Below are 20,451 nucleotides of genomic sequence, written 5' to 3'. Positions count from 1 at the left end.
AGGTCTTGGAACGGGCCGGAATCCCCAGCATCCACACCCTCCTATGGAAAGCCCAAGCCAGATGGGCAGGCCATGTCGTCAGAATGCCCGAGAGTCGACTGCCAAAACAGCTTCTGAATGGAGAACTGTGTCAGGGCAAGCGCTCAGTAGGACAGAAGAAACGGTTTAAGGACTGCCTCAAAGTGTCCCTCAAAGACTTGGACATCAGCCTCAGCACTTGGGAGTCTCTTGCTCTGGACCGTCCAACCTGGCGTAGCGAGCTCACCACAGGAGCCCGTGCAGCAGAGAACAGACGCACTGCAGAGGCCCAGAGGAAACGCACCGCGCACAAGGCCCGGGCTACCTCCACTTCCACTGCAGCACCCATCCACTTGTGTCCCACATGTGGGCTTGCCTTCCGGGCCCACAGTCACCAATCCGGCCTCACATAGAAAATACGTGCAGGAGTAGGCCATTCGGCCCTTCGAGCATGCACCACCATTCAATATGATCATGGCTGATCATCCAACTCAGTATCCCGTACCTGCCTTCTCTCCATACCCCCTGATCCCTTTAGCCACAAGGGCCACATCTAACTCCCTCTTAAATATAGCCAATGAACTGGCCTCAACTACCTTCTGTGGCAGAGAATTCCACAGATTCACCACTCTCTGTGTGAAAAAAAACTTTCTCATCTCGGTCCTAAAAGACTTCCCCCTTATCCTTAAACTGTGACCCCTTGTTCTGGACTTCCCCAACATCGGGAACAATCTTCCTGCATCTAGCCTGTCCAACCCCTTAAGAATTTTGTACGTTTCTATAAGATCCCCCCTCAATCTTCTAAATTCCAGCGAGTACAAGCCGAGTCTATCCAGTCTTTCTTCATATGAAAGTCCTGCCATCCCAGGGATCAATCTGGTGAACCTTCTCTGTACTCCCTCTATGGCAAGAATGTCTTTCCTCAGATTAGGAGACCAAAACTGTACGCAATACTCCAGGTGTGGTCTCACCAATGCCCTGTACAACTGCAGCAGAACCTCCCTGCTCCTATACTCAAATCCCCTCGCTATGAATGCCAACATACCATTCGCTTTCTTCACTGCCTGCTGCACCTGCATGCTTACTTTCAATGACTCGAGTCACTTCCGGACCCACAGTCACCAATCCTCCAACTGAAAGTGAAGTCATGGTCATCTTCCAACCCGAAGGATGAACAACAAGAGAGAGTAGTCCTGAGATACTATCTACCTCATTGGAGACCCTTGGACTATCTTTAATCAGACCTTATCTTCCACTAAACATTATTCGCGTTATTCCCTTTATCTTGTATCTGTAGACTGTGAACGGCTCGATTGTAATCATGTGTTGTTTTTCGGCTGACTGACAGCACGCAACAAAAGCTTTTCACTGTACCTCGGTACACGTGACAATAAACAAAACTCCTCAGAACTATAACAGTGTGGCCCAGCTACTGGTGATAAACCCTCTCCGCCACTCTTTGGTCTGCTCGCCCTCCTTGTAGTGCAGTGGCTGGCAGCTAACTGGTGTAGTACAGTTCTAGAATGACCCTCCTCGTCGTCAATGCCTCAGCCGTCAAAGACAAGCAGACACCTTACTGTTCTGCTTCCCGGAGATTTACACTTCAACGTTGAATTCTTCCTCACTGTGCACTTTATATTGTGGATGTCCTTGCACTGTGCATTCAGCGTGAGGTGGCGCTGCTCTCCGCATGTCTGACGGGGCAGTACACGAGCAGTTTCACTCTATATCTATCCCTAATGAGGCCAACTACCTTTCGCCTAGTTTTCAGTCATCCGGGAAATGGCGAGGCGGGATTGTGGCCCATCCCATCCCATCCCATCCCATCCCCAGCCGTGTGGCAGAGACGGAGCAGAGCAACAAAACCGGCAGCAGGTTGCCACCTGGCAGCGAGCCAGGTGCCTACGATGGGCACAACGTGCTGGAGTAACAGCGGGTCGGGCAGCGTCTGTGGAGAAGGAATGGTTGGTGTCAACCTGCATCTGTGGTTCCCTCCAACACAACCCATCCCTCCCCTCCACAGATGCTGCCAGTCCCGCCGAGTTACTCCAGCATTTTGTGTCTATCATCGGTGTAAACCTGCATCTGCAGTTCCTTCCACACACCGAGGCGACTGAACCCGGGACAGGACCCCGCTAACCCGCCCTCCCCTCCCGGCCCCACACACGACCCCTCCCCGCTAACCCGCCCTCCCCTCCCCTCCCCTCCCCTCCCGGCCCCACCCCCGACCCCTCCCCGCTAACCCGCCCTTCCAGCCCAAGCCCACCCACCCGGGCCGGGGTCTCCGGATTTGCACCGGGCATCGCGCTCCACGAGTGCGGGCGAGTGGGGGGTTTGGGCGGGGAGACGGGGTACATAGACGTGGGTTTGCCGGCGGGCGGCGCGGATGTTTGGGCCGCTGCTGGAAACACACAGCGGGTCGGGCAGTGGCGGTGGAGAAGGAGGGAGACGGAGTTAACGTCATCCTCGTCACCCAACACTCGACCATTCCAGAAACAACCCGCTGGCCAACGGTGGGAGCGAGGAAACGAAGCAATCTGTCCATCCAGGAAACATCTGCCCGATGCTCCACGTTACGGAGCGGCTCCGTGTCACCACCGGCCCAGCCCGGCCCGGGTCGTCCACACTCCCTCCCCCGGCTCCGGCACTTTGGAACCTGCAGCGAGGCGCTGCTCACCGCCGGTTGCCGGCTGTAGACTAACCCCGGCCCAGCCCGGCCCGGCCCGGCCCTCTCACCCTCTACTCTGGGTCAGCGCCCCCCGCCCTCGGCCGCACTCTCCCGGCAGGAATTGGCGACAGCGGCAGGCTCGGCTAGGCTGGGGGGGGGGGGGGGGAGCTGGGGGGGGGACGGGAGCTGGGGGGGGAGGGGTACTGGGTGGGGAGGGGTGCTGGGGGGAGGGGTACTGGGGGGAGGGGGAGGGGTGCTGAGGGGGGGTGCGGGGGGGTTGGGAGGGATGCTGGGGGGGTGGGGGTGGGGAGGGGTGCTGGGGGGGAGGGATGCTGGGGGGGTGGGGAGGGGGAGGGGTGCTGCGGGGGTGGGGAGCTGCGGGGGGGGGGTGGGGAGCTGGGGGGGTGTCGGGGGGTGCTGGGGGAGGGGGTGCTGTGGGGGGGGGCGGGGAGGGGTGCTGGGGGGGTGGGGAGCTGGGGGGGAGGGGGTACTGGGTGGGAGGGGGAGGGGTAGGGGTGCTGGCGGGGGTGCTGGGGGAGGGGGGTGCTGGGGGCGGGGGAGGGTGGGGTGCTGGGGGGGAGGGGTACTGGGGGGGTGGGGAGGGGTGCTGGGGGAGAGGGGTGCTGTGGGGGGGGCTGGGGGCGGGGGAAGGTGGGGGGAGGGGTGCTGGGGGGGTGGGGGGGGGGTGGGGAGGGGTGCTGGGGGGGTGGGGGGGGGTGGGGAGGGGTGCTGGGGGGATGGGTGCTGGGGGGGTTGGGAGGGATGCTGGGGGGGATGGGGAGGGGTGCTGGGGGGGATGGGGAGGGGTGCTGGGGGGGGTGGGGAGGGGTGCTGGGGGGGGTGGGGAGGGGTGCTGGGGGGGTGGGGAGGGGTGCTGAGGGGGGGTGCGGGGGGGTTGGGAGGGATGCTGGGGGGGTGGGGGTGGGGAGGGGTGCTGGGGGGGAGGGATGCTGGGGGGGTGGGGAGGGGTGCTGCGGGGGTGGGGAGCTGCGGGGGGGGTGGGGAGCTGGGGGGGTGCTGGGGGAGGGGGGTGCTGTGGGGGGGGGGTGGGGAGGGGTGCTGGGGGGGTGGGGAGCTGGGGGGGAGGGTACTGGGTGGGAGGGGGAGGGGTAGGGGTGCTGGGGGGGGGGGTGCTGGGGGAGGGGGGTGCTGGGGGCGGGGGAGGGTGGGGTGCTGGGGGGGTGGGGAGGGGTGCTGGGGGAGAGGGGTGCTGTGGGGGGGGCTGGGGGCGGGGGAAGGTGGGGGGAGGAGTGCTGGGGGGGTGGGGAGGGGTGCTGGGGGAGGGGGGTGCTGTGGGGGGGGGGCGGGGGAGGGGGGGTGGGGAGGGGTGCTGGGGGGATGGGTGCTGGGGGTGTTGGGAGGGGTGCTGGGGGGGATGGGGAGGGGTGCTGGGGGGATGGGGAGGGGTGCTGGGGGGGGTGGGGAGGGGTGCTGGGGGGGGTGGGGAGGGGTGCTGGGGGGGTGGGGAGGGGTGCTGGGGGGGTGGGGAGGGGTGCTGGGGGGGTGGGGAGGGGTGCTGGGGGGGATGGGGAGGGGTGCTGGGGGGGATGGGAGGGGTGCTGGGGGGGGGGGGGTGGTGGGGAAGGGTGCTGGGGGTGCAGGGGGTGCAGACCTCTGAACGCCCCGGAACCAGCTTACAGCCACTGGCAGATTTCACTGAATATTCTCCAACAGGTGCAATTGTGGCCTGAGAGACGGATACAACCCAGGGTTGTGAATCTATGGAATTCTCTGCGTCAGAAGGCAGTGGAGGCCGATTCTCTGGATGCTTTCAAGAGTTAGTTACAGCTCTTAATGGTAGCGGAGTTAAGGGAAATGGGGAGAAGGCAGGAACAGGGACCGATTGTGGATGATCAGCCATAATCACAGTGAATGGCGGTGCTGGCTCGAAGGGCCGAATGGCCTCCTCCCGCACCTCTTGTCTATGGTCTAATTGTGATAGGAAATGGAAAAATGTGAAAGGAATTTCTAAAGTGAAAATATCAGAAGGGCAGAAATACTCAGGTTGGAGCAGGTACAGAGAGTGAGGATGTTGCCGGGGCGACAGGGCCTGATCTATGGAGAGAGGGTGCCTTGGCTGGAACTCGAGTTAAAGAGTGATACAGCGTGGAAACAGGCCCTTCGGCCCAACTTGCCCACACCGGTCAACATGACCCAGCTATTGTCCCACCTGCCTGCGTTTGGTCCATATCCCTCCACACCTGTCCTATCCACGTACCTATCTAATTGTTGCTTCAACATTGGGATAGTCCCAGCCTCAACTACCTCCTCTGGCAGCTCGTTCCATACACCCACCACCCTCTGTATGAAAAAGTTACCCTTCAGATTCTTATTAAATCTTTTCCCCTTCACCTGAAACTTATGTCCTCTGGTCCTCGATTCACCTACTCTGGGCAAAAGACTGTGCGTCTACCCAATCTATCCCTCTCATGATTTTATTCACCTTTATAAGATCACCCCCTCATCCTCCTGCGCTCCAAGGAATAGAGTCCCAGACTACTCAACCTCTCCCTAAAGTTCAGAACCTCTAATCCTGGCAACATCCTCGTAAATCTTCTCTGCACCCTTTCCAGCTTGTCAACATCTTTCCTTTAACATGGTGCCCAGAACTGAATACAATACTTTAAATGCAGTCTCACCAATGTCTTATACATAATCACAATCACAATAAAACTTTATTAGCCAAGTATGTTTTGCAACATATGAGGAACTACATTTGCCATACAGCCATAACAACTGCAACATGACCTCCCAACCTCTATATTCAATACTCTGACTGATGAAGGCCAATGTACCAAAAGCCTTTTTGACCACCTTATCTACCTGAAACTCAACCTTCAAGGAACCATGCACCTGTGCTCCTAGATCGCTCTGCTCTATCACACTCCCCAGAGCCCCACCATTCACTGTGTAGGTCCTGCCCTTGTTAGACCTCCCAAAATACAACACTAGTGTAGCTGGGACATGTTGGCCGGTGTGATCAGGTCGAAGGACCTGTCGCCACACTGTGTCACTCTAATCAGTGGGGCAGAGAAACATAAGAGAACTTATAACCAGTCCCCGCTGTGGGCAGGGTGGGAAGTGATGTGCTTACCAAAAGGGCAGACATAGATGGACATGCTGGGGCCAGCCAGGAATACCAATGGCTGAGGATGTCAAATTAGTATTGGAGTTCTCCAGATGATCTAGAGAAATTGCTGACCAATTTAGTAGAACCATCCAACATTTAGAAAGTACTTTTGAAGCTAGTGTTGAATGCCATTTGAGAATGAAAATACAAATGTGTAGCAATCTAAAATGCAAGCCCTGTACTTTAAGAGACAATCAGAGATAAGCATCACCAAGTAGGTATAGATCCACAACCTGCTGCGCTCCCCAGCAGAATGTTTATTGCTCAATATGGCAGCAACACACTCACGTCTCCAGCCAAGTATTTAACCAATCAGAACATTGAGATTGACGGCTGAAATCTTGTCAGAGTTTACATTAATAACTGCCAAAGTTGCACATGCATCAATCTGGCAAGGCACCTGGGGAAGTACAGAGGTCAGCCAGGAAGCCTCACTCACACACAGCCACTGACCACCTGTCGAGGTGCGTGAATTAATGAAAGGCAAAGAAATAAGTTACTGTGCTGAACATTCGTATGATGGGGAAAATTAAATATTCTCAACAGTTCTTTAGCCACAGGGTGGTGAATCTGTGGAATTCTTTGCACAGAGGTCTGTGGAGGCCATATCGGTGGATATTTTTAAGGCAGAGATAGATTCTTGATTAGTACGGGTGTCAGGGGTTATGGGGAGAAGGCCTCGAGAATGGGGTTAGGAGGGAAAGATACATCAGCCATGATTTAATGGTGGTGTAGACTTGATGGGCCGAATGACCTAAATCTGCTCCTATCAGTTATGAACCTGTGTTCCGGGACATCAGCACTGTAACTTGCACCAAAATGGATGCAATCCCAGCCACTGCCGAGAGCTGCTTCCAGATGTTTGCACTCAGAGAAGATATCCATATCCCATGAGCTATGCATCAGTCCAGCCCACAGTTGGAACACTCCAATCACTGTTCCCCATACGTGGACTTTCAAACGCAGAACCCAAACCCTGTGTGAAACGGTGTGGAGGGAAGTGATCAGGGGTGGAAGGCAACTGCTGGAAGAGAAGAACAGTGTGAAAATGTACAGGCCTGGATCCAGGGAAGGATTTGCTACATACAAGGCCTGCAATGCACAGCCCAAGTTGGAACAATGGGAAAGATTCATGCGGCTGCCAGGAAACCAAAACAAGTCTAAGTACGAGCAAAGGTTCATGACAGTTTCTCCCTCCCAGTAGAAACTCAAGTGGAAACTCTGGCCATTCCCTGGCCAAGTGCAAGCCCCCAATTTCCCTTGGAAAGTGCATGGAGTGACTTTCAATAACCTGCTTATTGACGGGACTGCCAGGTGTGATGTTCAATGTGGGCCAGAGCATGTTATCAATTACATTAATTCCCCACTACTTCACAAGCAATCAAAATGGGGTCGACTACCGTTGTCCTCAAATCACATACAGATCAATCAGCAGAATGCTGACTTCTTTCCAGATTTCTTGCAGTATTCAGGGTAGTTAGCACAAGCTTTCTGCATGTCTTTCAGAAAGGAAGGCACTCCACTCTGTGGAAAAACACATAGGTGTTAATGAAGAAGGGTCCTAACCCGAAACATCACCCATTCCTTCTCTGCAGAGATGCTGCCTGTCCCGCTGAGTTACTCCAGCACTTTGTGTCTATCTTTGGTGTTAATGACCTGAGAGGTTTGGTACAGATTCTGAACCATGATCCTAGCAATGAATAAGCTGCATACTGCACACTGGAGTGGCACATAACGCTGTCCTCGTGAGCATCAACATTGTGCCCATCAGTCAAATGAAGTGCGGCTATAGCTGCTAATACTAGGGACCTACAACGTAGATTCAATCTGTACGTGATGAATCAACTCAGGATCAGTCTGGATCAGAGCTAGTCAGGTTGTGCACAGCCACACACTGTCGCATATACACATTATACACACTGTCACATATACACATTATACACACTGTCACATATACACATTATACACACTGTCACATATACACATTATACACACTGTCACATATACACATTATACACAGAATAGAAAAGGCAGATTCTCTTCCCCATTTGTGAGCACCAATGCTTCCCAAAAATACTTGTCCATCTTTCCACCACTGGCTTAATGTTTTATCACCAAACCCACTGGATACACAACTTGTGCCGGACAATACATCAATTGCTTCCTTTGACTAACAAAGTCATTGCAAAATATTAATACTCACTCACCTCAATGTTAATACTCACTTACCTCAATGTTAATACCCACTCACCTTTGCTGCCCAGTTAATGAGAAAGGTTGGGATCATTCCTCCAGGATTATCAAAGTAATGCAGAAACACTGAAGAAAAAAACATCAGGTGTAACGAGGAATAAATGCCATTTCCATTTATCAACTAACGTAGTGCTATCAAATTACTGGCCAAATACACAAAGGACTTAGCACGTTTCACTTAGAATTTTGAGACAAGACAAGGAAGGATGAATAATCTGCTCTGTGAACCCAGGATTCTGGCTCCAGTTCCCCTGCGTTTCCTTTTGGATTGTTCTTACAGTGCACCTAAAACATTGTCTCTTGGAAGGGCATCCAAGATGTTCCATTAGATTTACCTGCCAATTGTGATATCATCTCACATCTAACCTAAATCCAAATGATATTTATTGACTGCGCCCCAGACTTCAAAACTATACTTCCAAATACGATCAGCTTAATCTCTAAGATCTTTGCTCTGGACCTTGGCCATGGGACCTCCATCTGCAATGGCTTCTGGACCTTGGCCATGGGACCTCCATCTGCAAATGGCTTCTGGACCAGCAGACCCCAGTCAGTTACAATGGCTGAGAACATCCTTCATCCACTTTATCAGTTATTCCGTTAATAATCACAATAATACTTTATTAGCCAAGCATGTTTTGCAGCATACGAGGAATTTCATTTGCCAACAGTCATACCAATAAAAAGAAACAGGACACACAAAATACATTTTAACATGAACATCCCCCACAGTGACCCCTCCACATTCCTCACTGTGATGGAAGGCGAAAAACAGTTCAATCTCTCCCTTCTTTGTCCTCCAGCGGTCGGGGGCCTCGAACCTTCCATTGACGGGATGATCTTGACTCCCGTAGCTGGCAGTGGGCCTTCCTCGTCGGGGCGATCAAGCTCCTGCATCGGGGGGGGGGGGGGGGGAATCTCAGCTCCCCGCACTGGGCGATCTACCCCGGGTTGGGGCTGGTCGAACCGTCCGGCTTTTGGAGCTTCCCGAAGTCAGTTTCAACCCGAGACCCTGAGCTCCTCGATGCTAAAGTCTGCAGGCCACGGTTGGAGCGTCGATCCATGTCCATCATTGCATGTTTGAATTTTTTTGTCGGCACTAGAACCTTTGCACCATTCTGCTGTTTTGCAATGTCATTGTTCTCTTTATTATATTTAACTACTGTATATGTTCACTGTTTACTCTCTGAGGTAGATACGAACAAGCAATTTCAATACTCCCTGGTGCTTTAGCCCACAGCCCACCAAGCTGCCCCTCAGCCCACCAAGTCCACACTGACCACCCCACACAGTAGTTGTATACATGGACTTCAGCAAAGCATTTGACAAGGTTCCGCGTGGTGGGCTGCTCTGCAAGGTTCGATCGCATGGGATTCAAGGAGAGATAGCTGAACGGATAGAAATTTGGCTTCATGGAAGGAAGCACAGGGTGGTGATGGAAGATTGCTTCTCGGACTGGAGGCCTGTGAATAGTGGTGTGCCTCAGGGTTCGGTGCTGGGCCTGTTACTGTTTGTCATCTATGTCAATGATTTGGACGAGAACATACATGGCAAGATTAACAAACAGAGAAAACACACATGGTCATAGGGAGAACATACAAACTCCATACAGACAGCACCCGTAGTCAGGATCGAACCTGTGTCTCTGCCGCTGTAAGGTAGCAACACTGCCACTGTGCTGCCTTGGTCTATACTGGGGAGGAAATTGGGGAGGAAATGGTCGGGCAATATTTTGGGTTGGGATCCTTCCTCAGACTGATAGGAGTAAAGTCATTAGGGCATAAGTGAAAGGAGTAGAAATAGGCCATTCGGCCCATCAAGTCTACTCTGCCATTCAATCATGACTGGTCTATCTCTACCTCCTAACCCCATTCTCCTGCCTTCTCCCCATAACCTGACACCCGTACTAATCAAGAATCTATCTATCTCTGCCTTTAAAATATCCACTGACTTGGCCTCCACAGCTGTCTGTGGCAAAGAATTCCACAGATTCACCACCCTCTGGTTAGAGAAATTCCTCCTTATCGTCCTAAAAGAGCGTTCTTTAATTCTGAGGCTATGGTCTTTAGTCCTAGACTCTCCCACTAGTGGAAACATCCTCCGCACATCCTCTCTAACCAAGCCTTTCACTATTCTGTACATTTCAATGAGGTGCCCCCTCATTGTTCTAAACTCCAGTGAGTACAGGCCCAGTGCTGTCAAAGGCCCATCATAGTTTATGTTCGCGCTCAGAGTAATCCCATACTACTCCGATTCTCCCTGCGACACATTTGCCCACAATTCCATATTCCCCTATTTACCATCTCAGGGAAATCAGCAATAGCCAATTTACTAACAACTTGCACATCTTCGGAAGGAAACCAGAGCACCCACCAGTAACACAGTAACGTAGACAATCTGCAAACTCTGCACACAATATCAGAGATGAGGATTGAAGCTGGGTCTCTGGAGCTGTGAGGCAGTAGCTGTCTAAACGCCGCCACTGTACTGCACCAATACATCCATTGTAATAAATTAGCTTAGTATACACAGAGGATGAAAGAGAACTATTGGTCTTACTGGCTTAGACTTGCTGCCTTTCCCAACTACTGCACTAAGACCAGTGTTAGCATCAGTCCCTTTGCTAGCAGCACTGGATCACAATGTCCATGTGATAGATTTACATCCCAGAATCGACTGTCAGGTCCAAAGGCCTAGTTCTGTGCTGTAAATATTCAATAACAGTGATAATCACAGTCATAGCGGGATGCAGCACAGAAACAGACCCTTCAGCACACCAGGTCCATGCCAACCTTTCTGTCCATCAACACAAGACATGTTTACCCACATTAGGACCATATCCTTCTATGCCCTGCTTAATTGTGTTTATGTAATTGTTCCTTAAAGTGCTGATTGCATCTGATTCCACTACTTCCTTTGGCAGTGAGTTCAGGATATCAACCCTACAACACGACACAAAAATTTAACCCTCAGATCCCCTTTAATTATCTACCCTCACCCCTTAAAACTATGCCCTTTTGTTACACAAAATCCAATCCAATGTTTACACCTACTTCCACTCAATCCATGTTCACAATTGAATTCAAACGCTAAATGAGAAGTTCCCGTGTGGTCAGTACATGTTTGAAAGATCTCAGGATGGGCAACACTGAGAATAAGAATGCACGATTGTACCTTTGGTGCCTTGTTTACCATCATTCTCCAGAACCACAGTTTGATGATAATCCTCCACTCTGATGATGCCAGGCTTCGCTGGTAATCCCGGCACACATCTTGATTTTGAGTTAATCACCCAAATTTTTCGTCCATTGATATCTAAATCATGCCGGTCACGCCCATACACATACTGTGGGTAAAGTTAGGGACAGAACTGTTCAACATAACAATCACATGTATTGTTCAGCCATGAGATGTCGGTTCCATGGGCAAGGATGTCAAACTATTGTTTTATGTGGAGAGTGGAAAATAATCTGCTGGTCTTTCATCTGGCAATGTTTATATTATTGCCCATTTTGTAAAAATTTAAAGTATGAACAAATAGCTCACTGGGCCATTTCAAGCACAGTTGAGTCTCGAGACCAGGACTGAGTCATACATGACCAACTCATGCAGCAGCACTTCGCAAGGTCATTCTGACCAGTGGGAATTTGCAACAATTCCACTGCTGTATGATTACTTACTTGCAGATTTTAAGTGGACTGTCAACATATTGCATGGTACTGATCATATATTGCCTTTCTGCTGACTGGTTAACACACAACAAAATGCTGGGCCCGTTACTATTTGTCATCTCTGTCAATGATTTGGACGAGACCATATACGGCAACATCCCAGAATCGACTGTCAGGTCCAAAGGCCTAGTTCTGTGCTGTCAATATTCAATAACAGTGATAATCACAGTCATAGCGGGGTGCAGCACAGAAACAGACCCTTCAGCACACCAGGTCCATGCCAACCTTTCTGTCCATCAACACAAGACATGTTTACCCACATTAGGACCATATCAATAGACAATAGACAATAGGTGCAGGAGTAGGCCATTCAGCCCTTCGAGCCAGCACCGCCATTCAATGCGATCATGGCTGATCACTCTCAATCAGTACCCCGTTCCTGCCTTCTCCCCATACCCCCTCACTCCGCTATCCTTAAGAGCTCTATCCAGCTCTCTCTTGAAAGCATCCAACGAACTGGCCTCCACTGCCTTCTGAGGCAGAGAATTCCACACCTTCACCACTCTCTGACTGAAAAAGTTCTTCCTCATCTCCGTACTAAATGGCCTACCCCTTATTCTTAAACTGTGGCCCCTTGTTCTGGACTCCCCCAACATACTCCAAAGACGTACAGGTATGTAGGTTAATTGGCTGGGTAAAGGTAAAAATTGTCCCTAGTGGGTGTAGGATAGTGTTAATGTGTGGGGATCACTGGGCGGCACGGACTTGGTGGGCCGAAAAGGCCTGTTTCCGGCTGTATATATATGATATGATATGATATGATTGGGAACATGTTTCCTGCCTCTAATGTGTCCAATCCCCTAATTATCTTATATGTTTCAATAAGATCCCCCCTCATCCTTCTAAATTCCAGTGTATACAAGCCTAATTGCTCCAGCCTTTCAACATACGACAGTCCCGCCATTCCGGGAATTAACCTAGTGAACCTACGCTGCACGCCCTCAATAGCAAGAATATCCTTCCTCAAATTTGGAGACCAAAACTGCACACAGTACTCCAGGTGCGGTCTCACCAGGGCCCGGTACAACTGTAGAAGGACCTCTTTGCTCCTATACTCAACTCCTCTTGTTATGAAGGCCAACATTCCATTGGCTTTCTTCACTGCCTGCTGTACCTGCATGCTTCCTTTCAGTGACTGATGCACTAGGACACCCAGATCATCCCCTCCTCCTAACTTGACACCATTCAGATAATAATCTGCCTTTCTATTCTTACTTCCAAAGTGAATAACCTCACACTTATCTACATTAAACTGCATCTGCCATGTATCCGCCCACTCACACAACCTGTCCAAGTCACCCTGCAGCCTTATTGCATCTTCCTCACAATTCACACTACCCCCCAGCTTAGTATCATCTGCAAATTTGCTAATGGTACTTTTAATCCCTTCATCTAAGTCATTAATGTATATTGTAAATAGCTGCGGTCCCAGCACCGAGCCTTGCGGTACCCCACTGGTCACTGCCTGCCATTCTGAAAGGGACCCATTTATCCCCACTCTTTATCCCCACCCCATTTATCCCCACTCAATCAGCACTTTAAGATCATACTCGGCAAAATATTTGGATTTTTAAGCAAAATAGTTCAGCTAACAGTTTGAAAAGTTCAAAATAGTTCAAAATAAAGATTTTACCATTACATTCTGAAAGTGGAATGAGATCGCTATGGAACCATTACGCGACAATGTTGGAAACTATTTTCTGCACTCTGTATTTTCAGCTTTGCTCCATCTATTGTCAAGTTTGGTAGACACAAAATGCTGGAGTAACTCAGCGGACAGGCAGCATCTCTGGATAGAAGGAATGGGCGATGTCTCAAGTCAAGACCCCTCTTCAGAGTTTGTAGAGTTTGGCTTGATTGAATTTATCTGATCAGGTTGGATACGATATGTGCCTCAGGACATGACAATGATAAACCTGAACCGAAGAATACAAGAACAAACCATCTTTGTTCCGTCCGCCTTGGCCTACGTGATCTCCCGGTTGCCAAACACTTTAACTCCCCTTCCCATTTTGACCTTTCTGTCCTGGGCCTCCTCCACTATCAAAGAGAGGCCAAACGCAAATTGGAGGAACAGCATCTCATATTTTGATTGGGCAGCTTACAGCCCAGTGGTATGAATATTGACTTCTCCAACTTCAAGTAACCCATCCTTTCCCCCTCTCTCCACCCCTCCCCCACCCTAGTCATTGTACTATCATCATCATCATCATCCTGTTGAGAGTCACCATCTGCATAACTCATTATCACCCACCCCACAGCCAACAATGCACCATTGTGGGCTCTACCTTTCCCGGATCAGTTGCTTTTTGCATTCATTTATTCTGGGTACCGTCTGTATCTCTTGTTTTCCTTTCCCCTGACTCTCAGACTGAAGACGAGTCTTAACCCGAAACGTCACTTATTCCTTTTCTCCAGAGATACTGCCTGACCCGTTGAGTTACTCTTTTTGTGCCCATCTTCGCATCTACAGTTCCTTCCTACACATGTTATATGTTACGAGGCATAAAGCATTTTGGGGGGAGCTCCAAAGGTGATCATGGCTGTACAATGTCAGTATTTTATTGACAACAAGACACTTTCTCAAGACAACGAGGAAAATAATAACTAGCAGGATGTTGCAGATGTGAAGGATACATCTCGGTTGGACAAGAGGAATGGGTATTTAACCTCCCAGTAAATCAGTTTCTGCCCCTCATGCTCCAGCTCACACAGCTCTGCAAGGGAAACAAAAAGATTTCATGTTGATTAATTGATAATAGACTCCTTGAGCATCGGAACACAGCCACACCTTTAATGTGTATCTGTCCATTGACTGAAACACTGTCAGGAAGAGACTCCCATTCCAGGATGTGGCAACAACAAGCAACAGCACTGCTCCAGTCATGTAACTGGGAACTACAGGCAGCAGGCTCTGTAACTATCAGAGGCAACACCGACAATCACAAATGCCACACTGAAGAGCAGCCAAGGCTCATTTGCCTCCATTCGGTCCGTCTGCAAGGCAGGTATAGAACGAGGATGTACACATATCATGCGGAACTCAGGAGCAACCTTTTAGACAAATAGTCGTATATATGAGGTGCTGAAGTGAACAAACAGCTGGATAAACATGAAGGACCAGGAAATAAAGTTATGTGCCTTGGGTGAGATTACGTAACATGGTGAACAGAAACCCTAAGATAGACCTACTGGACCAAAGGCCAGGATGACACTGAGTACACAGTTACTGTTTAGAACGTTTCAACATTACATATCACCCACTCTAGCATTTATAATTATTACAAAATCCATCGCTGCTCTAGTGACAAGCAGACATAATGTTAGGTAGAAATGAACAATACCTGTTAAAACATGCTGAAGGAAACCAACACTGTGAATAGCCCAGAGAAAAAATATTAACCTTAGTAAAACAGAAGAGAAAGTGCACAGCAAACAGTTTTTCTGACAAGAAATACTAATGAATATAATTGAACAATGTAAAAGATTCAGTAAATGATCTACTGTAAACCTTTAGTTTCTTTATTAAGTCGTTGTATGGGAGCACTGTAGGGGGGAGGAAGCTGTATGCCAACATGTTTTATTTCCTCTGGAGAGATGGTCAGAGCTCAGCACGACTGGTGTACTTCACAATGCATGTGTGTATAAAGCAGCTAACCGCAACACTGGGCCAGAGAAATGGTGCCTCTCAGGTCACTAGTTACAGAGACATCTGTTGTAAGGGCCAGGTGGGTGGGCTGCCCAGATCAAGGCTAATCTGAACACTTCACTCCGTGTCGTGAAGAGAACAGAACATGCAAAAAAACAGTTAACAAAGAGTAAATGATTCGACACAGAATGCACAGGGTGGAACTTCCCAGCAGCTTCCTGGACTGGTTATTTTAAAACACATAAATTGTGTATCACATAAAAAAGACGAGCAATCTAGCCCCGCCCCAGCACACATCAGAGGTCTCTTTAATTTCACACAGGGCAAGTGGAAAGAAAAGGACTGTATAAAGACTACTTGACCCATGGTTCAGCAAAGCTCACAGATGTAGGGCAGCTGTTCAAACAAAGAAATGCATCAAAGCATTGCTGCGGGAATGTCCCCACCACTGATCCCCATGCCACACATTCCCAACAATCCTTCCTTGCAGGGGCAAACAAGCTTCATGAAAACTGCCAGACCTGGAATTCACTGAGTAATTCACACAATGTGCAACTTGCAGATGGGCACAGGCTGCACAGTGCATCAGCAGCATGTCCACATGCCAATCTTCCCAACCGCAGAAAGCAACCTAACCTAACCTAACCTCGCCTCGCCTCCCCTCCCCTCCCCTCCCCTCCCCTCCCCTCCCCTCCCCTCCCCTCCCCTCCCCTCCCCTCCCCTCCCCTCCCCTCCCCTCCCCTCCCCCACAGTCCCACTACAACCCTCACATACCTCTCACTTGCTCAAAATATTGTGGGTATCCTCCTGAGTTATATAGATTCTTGTAAGCATGACATCCCAAACCAATTTTACTCTTCATGCAATTTCTCTACATTCCAACAGAGATTAATGCTGTGGCAATTAGGTGCTGAACTCTGACATTACTCTTCAATGGTTGAGAGGCTTGCAGTTTGAAGAAATGTGGCTGCTTTCAGGTCCATACCAACGGCAAATGTTTAAAAAATAAGTTGTTAAGAAATTAACACCTGTGTTCTGCAGCAACCTCTCCAAGTAAGTTATCCAAGCTGCCACTGAAACATTGACAACACAACACACATCATTAACCACCAACCTTTCACGTAACTATCCCATTGCTTCCTGTACTCCAGGTCCATGTACACCTCTACAAACAACTCTGGCCCAAACTCTGAAAAGTTTCCACAGATCTTATATTCATAAAGGCACGATTCCTGCAAAATACAGAAACAAATGGTTGGATATAAATAAGGCTGTGGAACTGTCAAAATTGAGTTCAGTTTATTGTCACGTGTACCGAGCGAGGTGCAGTGAAAAGCTTTTGTTGCATGCTGTCCATCCAGTCAGCAGAAAGTCAATACATGATTACAATCGAGCTAATTACAGTGGACAGATACATGAGGATAATAGCCACACCAACAACCCGCTGATTCCTGAAACTAATTCCGGATGCATGCCAGCCGTCGAAACCGGCGCCACCGAAATGAGAATGAAATGGCTGTTAAATAACTGGAAATCAGTGAATGTCACCTTAAACCAGACCCGAGAGTGACATTCAGATGTCATGGGGCACAGTTAATTAATGCTAAGTTAGCATTCTCCTCCAGCAGTTTTACAATCCTCACACAGGCAGTAGGTGTGGAAATTATTTGCTTCAAACAACTTCCCCTGACCTGCAGTGGAGCTAGTCTTGTTTTATGGGGTGATCTTTTCTTGTATCTACTGGGTGCATCCTCACCATCACTAACAGCTTTACTGTAATGCCCAGGTTCAGGAACACCTTCTTCCCTACAGCCATTAGGCTGTTAAACACGACAACCTCCAATAAACTCTGGACTATATACTTGGGGGCATTGGGTTTGTCTTTTTGCACTATTATTGTTTGTTTGTTTTTTATGTGTATGTGGTGTATATATGTGTGTGTGGTGTATATATGAGTGTGTGTGGTGTGTATATGTGTGTGTGGTGTGTATATGAGTGTGTGTGGTGTATATATGTGTGTGTGGTGTATATATGAGTGTGTGTGGTGTGTATATGTGTGTGGTGTATATATGAGTATGTGTGGTGTATATATGAGTGCATGTGGTGTATATATGTGTGTGTGGTGTATATATGTATGTATGTGTGTATATATGAGTGTGTGTGGTGTATATATGTGTGTGTGGTGTATATATGAGTGTGTGTGGTGTATATATGTATGTATGTGTGTATATATGTGTAAATACACACACTAAACTTTTTTCTGGTTTATTATATTCTTTACAGTGTACCACGTTTACATATTCTGTTGTGCTGCATTTCATTGTTCTATCTGGGACAGTCTTGATTCTTGATCTGTTTATCAGAGAAGCAGCTGCCTCAACTGATGCCACCACTGTCTTCCCTTCTACTAGACAAGATTAAGTCGTGTATCTCTGCTCCCGCACTGTCACAGTCAATGCACACTTCATACCTCCAAATTTCTCTTTATTCCTATCACCAGGGCAAAACTGTGAAATCTTCAAAATTCCAATTTTTTCTAGTTTAACTGCAGAAATTGATGGGATGTGTGGAGTGTTAGATCGGGGATTGATGGTGTGTGTGCAGTGCAGGGTCAGGTGTGCAGTGCAGGGTCAGGTGTGCAGTGCAGGGTCAGGTGTGCAGTGCAGGGTCAGGAGTGCAGTGCAGGGTCAGGAGTGCAGTGCAGGGTCAGGTGTGCAGTGCAGGGTCAGGTGTGCAGTGCAGGGTCAGGTGTGCAGTGCAGGGTCAGGTGTGCAGTGCAGGGTCAGGTGTGCAGTGCAGGGTCAGGTGTGCAGTGCAGGGTCAGGTGTGCAGTGCAGGGTCAGGTGTGGGGATTGATGGGATGTGTGCTGTCAGGTGTGGGGATTGATGGGATGTGTACAGTGCAGGGTCAGGTGTGGGGATTGATGGGATGTGTGGTGTCAGGTGTGGGGATTGATGGGATGTGTACAGTGCAGGGTCAGGTGTGCATTGCAGGGTCAGGTGTGCAGTGCAGGGTCAGGTGTGCAGTGCAGGGTCAGGTGTGCAGTGCAGGGTCAGGTGTGCAGTGCAGGGTCAGGTGCAGAATGCCGTGTACCATTTCCGTACTGGCTTCTCCTTGGTTTCCGAATGAGATCATGAACATGACCCAGGTTACTGTCACGAGACCATTCACTGCTAACCCTGTTTTATGCAGCAGACTTACATTGAGGCAGGGGGGAAATTGTATCAGTCTGAAGAAATGTCAGATGTCGATTTCTCTCCACAGATGCTGCCTGACCCAATGAGTTCCTCCAGCACTGTGCTTAGGTCCAGATTCCAGCCCCTGCTGTCTTTTGTTCCCCCATCATTTTCTGTTTCCCTCTCACTGGCACCACAGGGCGGTGAATCTGTGGAATTCCTTGCCACAGAAGGCTGTGGAGGCCGTCGGTGGATATATTGAAGGCAGAGATAGATAGATTCTTGATTAGTACAGGTGTCAGAGGTTTGGGGAGAAGGCAGGAGAATGGAGAAAGATCAGCCATGATTGAATGGCAGAGTATACTTGAAGGGCCGAACGGCCTAATTCTACTCCTATTACTTATGACCTTTTGACCTTCTGAATGGCCTAATTCTACTCCTATCACTTATGATCTTATGATTACTCCCAAAACTCTCGACACGACTGAACCGGCCGGCCCTGCTGCAAAGCCTTGACATTTTTATCCCGTCCTCAGTGTTTTACTGACAGGGCATGGATGTTCAAGGAGATACTGCCTGTCCAGCTGAGTCACTCCAGCATTTCTCTCCCTCTCTCCCCCCTCCCTCTCTCCCTCCCTCTGAGCCTGGCCCGCGGTTCGGCGCCGACCCGCCGCCTGTGCCCGGCCCTACCTCGCGGTAGAGACGGTGAATGTGAATCCCAGCGATGTCCAGGAAGAGTTCCCAGCCTCCGCCCAGCGCCGGCTCGTCCAGCTCCCGCCAGACCGACTCCACACAGCCATGAGCCATGGCGGTGTGTGTGTGTGTGTGTGGCCCGGCCCGGCCAGCCTCGCAGGGGAGGGAGGGAGGGAGGGAGGAGGGAGGGAGGGGAAGGAGGGAAGGGGAGAGAGAGAGAGAGAGAGAGAGAGGGAGAGAGAGAGAGGGAGGGAGGGAGGCAGGCGGCGGCTGCTTCCCGGGCGGGCGGGGAGAGGGTGTGGGAAGGAACTGCAGATGCTGGCTTACACCGAAGATAAACACAGAGTGCTGGAGTAACTCAGCGGGTCAGGCAGCGTCTCTGGAGAGAAGCAATGGGTGAGGTTTCGGGTCGAGACCCTTCTTCAGACTGAGAGTCAGGAGACACAGAGATAAGGAAGGTCAAAAATACAGAGCAAAGGGAAGAATGGTGAAGGATCGTGCAGAACTCAGCAATTGTTAGCTGAGGGAAAGGTGACAACCGGGCATCCAACTAGTAAAGTTAATCAGAAGGATAGTTAAACGTCAGAGAACTAGGGTGGGGAGGGAGAGCAAGGGTTACTTGAAGTTAGAGAAGTCAATATTCACACCGTGGGTTGCAAACTGCCCAAGCGAAATGTGAAGTGACAGCCAACAACGGCCTCTGCATGAAATATCCTCACCTCCCGCTCACCCCCCTGTCCTTGGTTGGTTTGCCTGTGCCTGCACATCAAACCGGGCACAGATTCCTCAGCCTCCCAATTACAACCCCTTACTTTGTCTGCTCCTGGTCACAAGGGAAACATCCTCCCGACATCCAGCCCGACATCCAGCCCCGCACCCAGGACACCCAGCCCGACACCCAGGACACCCAGCCCGACACCCAGCCCGACACCCAGCCCGACACCCAGCCCGACACCCAGCCCGGCACCCAGCCCGACACCCAGCCCGACACCCAGCCCGGCACCCAGGACACCCAGCCCGGCACCCAGCCCGACACCCAGCCCAACACCCAGCCCGGCACCCAGCCCGACACCCAGGACACCCAGGACACCCAGCCCGACACCCAGCCCGACACCCAGCCCGGCACCCAGCC

The 20,451-nt window shown here is 50.3% G+C and overlaps 2 protein-coding genes across 2 annotated transcripts in view; one reads left to right on the top strand and one right to left on the bottom strand.

Moving 5' to 3' along the window:
- Window positions 1-7,020, top strand: part of LOC144594761 (ras-associating and dilute domain-containing protein-like) — a 57,852-nt gene extending 50,832 nt beyond the window's left edge. Inside the window, 1 exon segment of the mRNA XM_078401605.1 lies at window positions 6,783-7,020. Coding sequence (XP_078257731.1) covers window positions 6,783-7,020 — 238 coding nt within the window.
- pctp (phosphatidylcholine transfer protein) lies at window positions 5,973-19,572 on the bottom strand. The gene is made up of 6 exons (XM_078401520.1): window positions 19,317-19,572; window positions 16,564-16,681; window positions 14,438-14,517; window positions 11,244-11,415; window positions 8,068-8,135; window positions 5,973-7,340 (listed from the first exon to the last, which is right to left on the bottom strand). Exons 1-6 carry the CDS (start codon window positions 19,431-19,433, stop codon window positions 7,245-7,247), a joined length of 651 nt encoding a protein of 216 aa, XP_078257646.1. The 5' UTR covers window positions 19,434-19,572; the 3' UTR covers window positions 5,973-7,244.
- Window positions 19,573-20,451: the final 879 nt, after the last annotated feature.

Source organism: Rhinoraja longicauda, chromosome 6, assembly GCF_053455715.1.
Source record: "Rhinoraja longicauda isolate Sanriku21f chromosome 6, sRhiLon1.1, whole genome shotgun sequence".
NCBI classification, from domain to species: domain Eukaryota; kingdom Metazoa; phylum Chordata; class Chondrichthyes; order Rajiformes; family Arhynchobatidae; genus Rhinoraja; species Rhinoraja longicauda.
Note: the sequence above shows the minus strand (reverse complement) of the source record. Positions and strands in the feature narration are given on the sequence as shown.